The sequence below is a fragment of the Lottia gigantea genome (genome assembly GCF_000327385.1).
Source record: "Lottia gigantea unplaced genomic scaffold LOTGIsca_64, whole genome shotgun sequence".
NCBI lineage: Eukaryota > Metazoa > Mollusca > Gastropoda > Lottiidae > Lottia > Lottia gigantea.
Window position 1 is genome coordinate 753,615 of NW_008710179.1, and position 9,856 is coordinate 763,470.

Below are 9,856 nucleotides of genomic sequence, written 5' to 3' on the forward strand. Positions count from 1 at the left end.
TATCTATACAAATGGCTGTGATATTTTGTCTAAGTAAATCTTGTAGAATATGATAAACTTTGCATTAAGCAATATGGTTTTCCTACTTTTCACATATCAGGATATTGTCTTGTTAACTTTGAATTTTATTTATTTATTATTTAATGTAAAGTTATTAGATTTATTATAAAAACAATATAATTAAATGGTTGTTATCTCTGTTATAATCCTCTATGTTACATACTAATATCTTATATTCCACAGAGAGGATATGCAAATTTGAAATGTAAATGGGAATAGAAACAATCTGAATACAAATTGAGAGGAACATAAAGTTTTGTCAAGTTTCAATTGAAATAACACATCTTCTCTCTGAGATATTTTGGAGATGAAAATGGACCAAAATCGTCTCTATTAACAAAAGTCTGCCAGTAATGTTTAAAAATTGGTTTTCCTTGAAAAGTCAACAGGGTAACTCAATGAAACATTTGGAAATATCTATAGTCTGACCTGTGGCCTGGATTCGGCCTGGATATCATTTAAATTAATGATGTTAACAATATTTCGCAGAATATTTTTGAGGGATTCCCCATTTGACAAAATATATATAAAAAAATTGAGATTATAAACATAAGCCTTCTTCTTTATTTTTACTCAGATTATTTGCACAGTTACTTTCCTTTATCTGGAGTCTAAAATTACTATTATCCAATGAACGTTTCTTTAAAACTCAGAAAACAGAAAATATTCTTATAGGAGAACCCTGTCTTGACGCTCGGTGAGAAACTTGTAACAAGACGCCGCATTTGGGTGGGTAGGTAGGTAGATGACAAGTTAATGTTCGCTTCCAGCGGATGCTGTATCGCAAACTAGGTAGTTGTTGGTAGTCGTAGTAGTTGATAGTTGGATTGGTTCAAATTGGATTATTCTGTGTTGTTGGTTTGGTTGTTGATTCTTCGTTAGATCTGGTCGGGTCGAATGACATGGCGGTGAAACTCGGCCCTGGATGGTGTGGCGTGAGTTACTCGATCTCCTTCATTCTTCCAAACTCGTTCTGATCATGGTATTTCTTGTTGATTGGCAGTCGGATGGTAGTCGGAAGGCAGTCGTTGGTTTGGTTTGGTTTGGTTAGATTATCTGTTATCTGTTGGAAAACTAGAAGATCCGAAAAAAAGAAAAAGAAAAAAAAAGAGAGTGAGGAAAAGGGAGGGAAGCTTTCAACAAAAGGGGGAAAGATGTTCTCTGATGTTTCTGCCATGAAACTTGTTAAATTGATTGGATATAATTAAAAAGTGTTAAGAAACTTTGAGTATAAAAACTTAGCCTATCTGTTCAAGACAGATTTGGTTATAAAATGGAAGACTAGTTCCATTATCGTATACCAGTGGTCCGTGGGTGGAGCCAAAACATTCTGTATGGTGAGTGGTATGCCGTTGGTTTCCAGGTACTCTAGCAGTGGCTTACGAGCGGGTTTCAGTTCAGTGCATTGAATGAGGACATGCGACCCTGTGGCAACGTGGCCGCAGCCGCATTTGGGTCAGTCTTCCTCCTATTAGTACCTCCGGTCTCTTGAGGCTGGAGCCGCCACTGCCATTAGCTTTCAAATCTATGTGTGTCCAGAATTATCCGCGTTTTAAAGTTGTATTTTTTAAGACACTGCCATATATGGATAATGTTATGTAGAAATAGGAAAAGCAATTCCTAGTTTGAATTTTTTCGTACATTTGAGCACTTCTGAAGACTATTTACATATGTTCATGACTCAAATCAACCCCCCTGTTGGTACCACAAGTACATGTGGACAGGATAGCCATTGGTGAAGCATTTGAGATTTGGATTTTTGTACCCCAAGTCTCGGTGTACGATATCGCGTAATTTTAATGAACGGTGTTCGAGCTACCGTATTCACAAATTCATTTGTAAATCAAAGTCGATTTAAAAACATAATAAGTTGATTATTAGATTTATATTTTACACCTTTAATCCTAATCCCTTTGTTTTTTGTTTATTACCACATGACCTGGGCTAGTTCTTTTGTTAAAGTTGTTATTTAAAACTGTTCTCAGCTCACGCTTTATAACAAGGTTTGAAAGCCCGCCTTGTAAGTTATCATTAAACGCATTTAAAGGGACATTCTGCTTTTTCTGTAGGTGGAGAATTTTTTTTGCTTATATTTGTGAAAAATTTACACTAGAGAGATGTGTCCTTAAACTTATCTAAAAGTTTGAACTAAAAACAAAACAGTCGTTAAATTTTAACGCCAAAACTATATTTAGAAAGTTTATGTAAGTTGACGTGAGCATACTTTAAGTATAATTTATGACGTTTTTTGATTATAAAAATTAGCAAACTGTCCCTTTAACTTCTTGAAACTGTTAACAGACTTGATTAAGCAAACACTAACAACTACTCAAGTACATGAGATCCATCACTTAACGTTACATTAAAAAAAAAGAATCCTTCAGGATAGTTGGGTCATAGTTTAAAGACAACAATCTACTTGTACGAAGTAAATAGGCCTACTATTCTTATATTACTTAAATCGATTGATTAGGGATATATACTGTACACGTAAAAGTAAGTTTTTCGGGCAAAAATCTCATAATACAAGGTTAGAAATTCGGGCAACCTCGGTCGTAAACCTTGCTCCACCACTGTATCTTATTAATACAGTGATTGATTGAAATTTCGCAGACGAAGATGTTTTTTTTTTATATTCTATGTAAACTTTTAACAGTGCAAAGTCATTTTAAGACTATTGTACTATTAGTAGGCTAACCTACCATGTTCCTTAAGCAACGCTTCAAGATAATAATTATGTACCTGTGTATAATCGTACCGTTGCTCAAGAAACATGTATCAGTACAAAATTGACAAAATTAAATAGAAAATAAGAAAATAGGACTACCATTGTTCCAATTTATCTGCTGACAAGGTGGACATGGTATTTCGTATAAAATTATCAATAAGGTATGTTTTTATATTCAATGGCGGCGCCACATCTGGAATCTCCACCCGGCAGTTGCAACCCACCTCCCCCATCCCCCCTCCTCATTAATCAGTCTGCCCCCTATTTGCACCCCAATTCCAGAAGGCTGGCGCCGCCACTGTTCATATTCCCAAATGACCATTCAAGAGTTCATAGGCCTATATAACTATCTGATAAAGAGATCAGGATTTAACCTTCAAAAGGTCACATTACAATGTCAAATTATCCTAGGGTCAAATGATATGATATTTGCAATTAAAATTTCTTAATAAATAGATGTGATATAGAAAAACTTTCCTTCTGAAAATTAATCTTTCATCATCAGGTTTAGAGTTAAATCTATGCATTAATGAAGCCCAAAAATCAGTTATCAAGATATGTAGTCCGAAACATCTGCCTCAATTACGACCTTTGATAAATATTTCGACAGTTATAGGCTGGAGTAACTAACAACTTTCCAAATAGCCACCAGAGGCTGGGAAAGAGGCAGATGTTTCGGTCATGTAATTCTAATCTTGGTCGTTCTTTGAGTTGATGAATTTGAAATTTCATTAAATCTCCGGCCAATATTTTAAAAATAGTTGCATGCATTTGAATGGAAACAAAAATACAAACTTTCACAAATTCACCACAAATTTATTTTCAAACAAACAACGCTTTAATTCATAGTTTTTGGTTCAAATGACCGCCTGACCATTTGACCCGATGATATTTTGTTATTAATTGTGCCTTGTTTCAGTGATTGAAGATAATTGCAAACTTCCTGTTATTATTAACATATCCATTGAGTTAATATAAAGTTTTTTTAATGTCAAGCTGTGGCGGTTTGGAGAACGAGAGGAGAGGGTGTGGTTGAAATACTTTTAATGAGTACTTAAATGATACTTATAGATATAAAATTCGAATTAATTTTCTTTTCAAACTGTTCCCAATTAGACAGATTCGAATTTATTTTAGGGTGACCCACTCCAATCCAAAGTTCTGCAGTCGCCACTGATGCCTAACCGGTAAGAAAATACGCCATGCGAGTCTTGAAGGTTACAATTGTTGTATTTCTGATTAATTCACTCGTTTGTCTTTCATCGTTGAGTTCTAATCATAATAATCGCAATATATCATAGACCTATTTTGGATTACATTTGATCAGTGCACGATTGCCAATTTTATTGGTAAATTTCATCTCGAGGACTGTTTTTTTTGTGATTGTAGCTCACTGAACCTAATCTAGGTCTTATTATTCTTTTTATAGAAATATTTAATCTTTACCTAGATTACGATTGACCTCAACTCTACCAAAATCCAAAAGATATCTGAACACACAAAAAACAACTAAACCTTTTCAATCATTATAGCATAGTTTTACAAGACCATGGTTGCAACTTCATCAAAAAGTGCTTGTTGTGTTACCAGAAGTAGATATTTCAGGACAATTTTTACATATTATGATTCATCAGAGGGAACCGCAAATTTTCTCGAGAGCACAGAGTGTTGAGTTTAGTTGCATGTATTCAGATACAGAACAGTCAATCTGTAATGAACCCGACTTTCACAAATAATAATTCTGATTGTACCACTGAACCACCATGGTATTGGTAAGAACTATTTAAGCTGTCACTAAACAATAGGCACATTCGTATACAGAACACAAGAGTCGTAGACGGAATCTCTACAGTTTGCTGCCAATATCAACACATCTCTTTTTAAACGTACGCCAGGTAGGTGCCAGAATCGTATAGATGCAGTAAACCTCAGCAGAGAAATGTAAACTAACCCCAAAGCCAACGGTATCCAAAGATATTCACCTTCATGATGTTCTGTTGGTCATTTACCTGAAATGATGGGATATTGAATGTCAAGCATAATTTTGTGGGTTTTCATACCATACCTATACCAATACTATTACATAATTGAACCAGTTTCATATCGTATCAATTTTGTTGTACTATGTTTGCTGAACTACGGACATCTGTTGATGCAGCTACATCACCCTTTAATTCATTGTAACATCGCTTCTTGTTAATTTTAATCCCTTTATCATTGAAATTCTTGGCAGATCTCCTAGAAAATTAAAACATACTGTGCTGCAAATCAGAAATCAGTGGTTAACACTAATCCATGCATGTGTATTTGATAAGGCCTGTTTAAACATTTCAAACCAGTGAAAGCTGAATAAATGGATTCTGCCACGTGAGGGCGTTCTAGCTGTTGGAAGCATCGTAACGTGTCGTAAGATTAGTAAATATTATTGTAATGATAATAATGACTAGGTATCTGGATCTTGTAAAGATAACGTTTCTGAGAAATTGAACGGTTAAATAAAAACAATTTAGTTGACCATATACCTTTATGTTGTAATTAGATAATCTCGAGGTTATAAAATGTAAGGTCACTTAACTTAAAGGGATTGTAAAAGGGTTTCCTAAAGATGTTATAGATATTAAGGATACTAATAGCATCAATTAGCACCATTCCAATTTTCAGTGGAACTTCTGTTGTTCTTGCAAAACTAAGCGTTTTGTGACGTCACTATCGCACATACTGTTGATATTATATAAGGCCCTTTGTGGTAGTGACGCCATAAAACGCTTATTTTGAGTGGAAGTGCAAGAACCACAGACGTCCCAATGTGAATTTAAAAGGATCAAATCGATGCTTTCATTGTGACTGAAAAAAAAAACCTTTAGAATTTCTTTAACTTTGACCCATTTGTCTTGGGTTTTTTTTTATCTCGAGGTAAATTAAACCAGGCTGTATATAGTCGAAATGGAAGTCTGAAAATAAGACTAAGCGTGTTGGATGGATCTGTGAATGTGTTAATATACATGAAATTTAATTTTGCGCATCGTTTATGAAATTCATTTAAGGAGAAAAATTGATCAATTTGGTTACAGATGGTACATTTAGCAAGATTCAAATTATTTTAAGTCAAGTTATTGCATTTTGCGTTGGGAAATGGAAAATTAAAGAGTTTCTGGTTTTTGTTTTTTAAGCACGCGTTAAGTTAAAAGGAATGGATAGTCGGAATATATTGACTTTACCATAACAAGTGCTCACCTAATTCAAATTGATGTGCCACATGTAGTACATGTCGAACGATACTCTAACAGTGATAAGGAGTTTATCACTGGTTTTAACATGTGGTATTGATTTGGTATCTTATTATTAAACTTTCAGCAGAAGATACTCGTATTTAGTGAAGAAGAAGATGGAGGTGAATGAGGAAGAACGCGGAAAGGATGTTGTGCACCCGACAAGGAATATGTCTGATGATATCTCAAAAACGTTTGTATCGGATACTGGCTATGCATGGGTTATATTAACAGGTGTGTTTGTATTTTTTCTGTATCGTTCTTCAACACTATGGGCAATGATCCGCTCTAATCATTCATTGCATAGGTCTTACACTGATCAAAATTGATAGTATCTCTGAGGGTAGAATATCGACAGCTGTTACCAACCCAATGCCGTAAAATAAACTCTGTCTGTGTGCAGTTATAATACTTCTGAAGACTATTTATAGATATTCAAGATCCAAATCAACCACCAAAACATGGTCACCACTTCAGGCATTTCGCAGTTAGTGACTTTATCAATCACTTAGTTTAAGTGGAATTGCAGGAACCACAGACGTCCGATCATTATCGAAAATTGGAATGGCGCAAATTGGTGCTATCAGTGTCCCCGATACACATAAATAAATTACGCCTTTTGTTTTCAGCATGTTTTTTTGCTAATATGCTCCAGTTTGGGTATCAGAAAGCATTTGGACTGTTATTTGTGAAGTTTTTAGAGGAATTTCAAGCTCCAGTGTCTTTCACATCTATCATACTTGGATTGTTCGAGGCTATTACCAGTCTAGCTAGTAAGTACAGACACCTAAACTTTCTTGAACCATTTTGATAAAAACTGTTAATGTATAACTGACGTGCTTTTGTTTATTACATACAGTCTTTTCGTACGTACTTGTATTTGTACAAAGAATATTGTGTTCTGTATTTTATAATAGCGAATGTAAAACATTATAAATGGATTTTTGAGTTCTTTGACTTGAATAAAATATTTCATACCGTCTGATTAATCTGATCTATTTTTAAAGGTCTATTTATTATGGGAGTTCTGCTAGATTACTGGTCTATTCGAGTATATGGTATACTTGGTGCGCTTCTCTCAGCAACTGGTGTAGCTCTCAGTGCCTTTGCAATGAGCGTGGAATACCTTATTTTTTCACACAGTGTTCTTGTAGGTAAGTTTATAATAATTTCTACAGATATGAGACAAATAAGTCGGTATCACCAAAAACAACACCAGCCACTGGAACTCATAGTTCAAGCATTTTGAAAAATATATTTCACCGTCATGGTACTACGACCTCTGAAAGCGATCCACATAATTTTCATTATGAATTCATTTCCACAAATCATTATTGTACACTCAGACCTATATCACCTTTATCACAGACGTTGATAAATGGAGCAATTTGGTTAGATTGTATGTTAGTGAATTCAGCCAATCAGAGTCCTTGACAGAAAGTTTGTAAACAATAAGCCGTAATGTTTACATTCATGTTTACTGCCGATGACTATGATTGGCTGAATTCGCTGGCATACAATCCAATAATAATCCAATGATAGATGAAAATTGGTTATGAAGTCAAATTATAAGACACAGTTTGTAAAGCTTACGTAAAAGCCTGTGCTTTATGTTGTACAAAAAGGTCTCTGTTCTTCAATAATATGTTTATTTTGCAGGTATTGGTTATGCATTTTCATTTGGACCAATGTTCGTTTTGATTTCAAGACACTTTAAAAAGAGAAGAGGTCTGGCCTTTGCTATATCTAGTGCCGGAGTCAGTGCTGGAGGCATGACGACACCTTTGATCATTTCAACACTTCTTGAAAGCTTTTCTCTTCAAAACACTTTGTTGATTTTCAGTGCTATAATGGCTTCAGCAATTTTGTGTGCGACTCTGTACACAGACCCTACCTCACAAACTTACGAAAATTCTAATAGCCTGTCAGGATCGGAAAAATCGACCGACGAAAGTTTGTTGATGGAAACGTTTGAACCATCAGAAAAGCCAGTTTCAACCGCCCAGACAGGCCAATATGACGATGTTTTGGAAGTGATAGGCGATGATAATCAAAATGTAGAATCGGAATACTATGAAATATCGAAAAATTATCAAAAGACACCGAAGACGCCCGAAAATCACCAGAGTAATACACCAAACGACCCAGTCTCAATCGAATGTAACCTGATAGATGAAATAATTCGTCGGCGCGATTGCAATATGTCTGAATTCAACAAGATATTGGTATGGACATCCAGTCAACGGCTACCCAAACTTGGAACACCCTCTAAATATTATTCTGAAAAGGCGATTCATGAACTAGAGGATTCTCCTTTAAAGACGAAGTCTCGCTCTATGTCTGCTAGCATACTCGAGCATTGCTCATTCTCCTCGCCGGTGAGTGCAATGAATATTACTGGAATGAGCTCCTTTATCTTTGCGAGCAGTCCATGTTTGAAATATAACACTGCAGAATTAATTGAAATTGACGCCTCTGATTTGCGTAAAAAATCATTTGTAAAGAAGTGTAAAAATTTACTGGATCTCAATTTATTCAAAAATCCAATATTTTGGTTTATTGCTGGATTTACTGCCTTCGGACGAACTGGGTTGGTATTGGCCGAGGCCTATATCCCACCACTAGCTCAAGAAAATGGACTCAGTGAATACCAATCTTCGGTGCTTCTTAGTGTAATTGGTGCCTTAGATGTCATATTTCGAATTGTTCCTGGAATAATCATAGAGTTTAGAATTGTAAAAGCCCAGCATATTGTGATATTTTCGTTGATTGTCCTGGGAACCGTGTTTCAATTCATCAGTTTTTTCAATGACTTTGCTACTTTGATGGTGCTATCGTGTTTATATGGTATATTTGGTGGTAGTTATTTTACGCTGTTGGCCGTGATTCTTATTGATATTATGAATATAGATAACTTTGGTAAAATATTTGGTTTTGTGCAAATATTCCACGGGGTGTCTTCTTTTGTAATTTTCCCAGCTGCCGGTAAGATCTCATTTTCTTTTCTAAGATAAGCCATAGTCATTGCTACTGGTTTAATTGGAGGATCCATTCATTATTGAAAAATCATTGTTGTTTCCCGTGAATGATGCTACTGATTAAATCAGGGCTACCAACAGCTGATCGATCATAGGATCGAGAAGGTCGTAAGACACGCGTTGTAACATTTCCCTGAGTGGTGTAAAAGCGCACTACACGCGTAGCAAAGAAGCTGCAAAAACGTTAGAACGAATATGGTCGCATAACTCGCGATAAGAGCTCGACTGTTATTAAGTTTTTTTTAAAGGACTTTTTCTCTAGTTTTTTCCAATGTTTGACCGCTGTAAGACCACACCCTGGAACTTATCTGAAACTGTTGACATATTGTCTGTCAAAATGCAGTTTATAATGAGCAAACCTTATTTCCGATTCTTTATATTCTTGCATAGTATCTCTGAGTTTAACTTAGTTATCAGAATCAGTATGAATGAAGTATAGTTTCAGAGCATAAGATTCTTAAGCGTACTGGACACCAGAACAGTCGGTAAATTCCATTCGCCCACTTGGAAAATCAAGTAAATATCATGTTCGAACAATTTACAACCAAAACGGTTGGACATGGTGCACTTAGTAACGTACTAGTATTTTTCTAGTTATTATTATGTAAGGCACTACTGTAATCATAACTATTATGTATTTTCAGGTGGATTAAAAGATTTAACTGGTACATATACTTCATGTTTCCAGTTTCTTGGTGCCTGCTTATTACTGAGTTCTATTATATTATTATTCGAACCTCTTGTTAAAAAACATATATATA

At 35.2% G+C, this 9,856-nt stretch overlaps 1 protein-coding gene across 1 annotated transcript; it reads left to right on the forward strand.

The window, feature by feature from the left end:
- Positions 1-6,179: 6,179 nt before the first annotated feature.
- On the forward strand, positions 6,180-9,846 carry LOTGIDRAFT_195125 (hypothetical protein; the record flags this gene model as incomplete). Its single annotated transcript, XM_009064679.1, has 5 exons — positions 6,180-6,830; positions 7,065-7,211; positions 7,717-7,818; positions 8,683-9,042; positions 9,740-9,846. Coding segments are annotated over exons 1-5 (843 nt in total), but the record flags the coding sequence as incomplete, so codon positions are not given.
- Between the last annotated feature and the right edge of the window lie 10 nt (positions 9,847-9,856).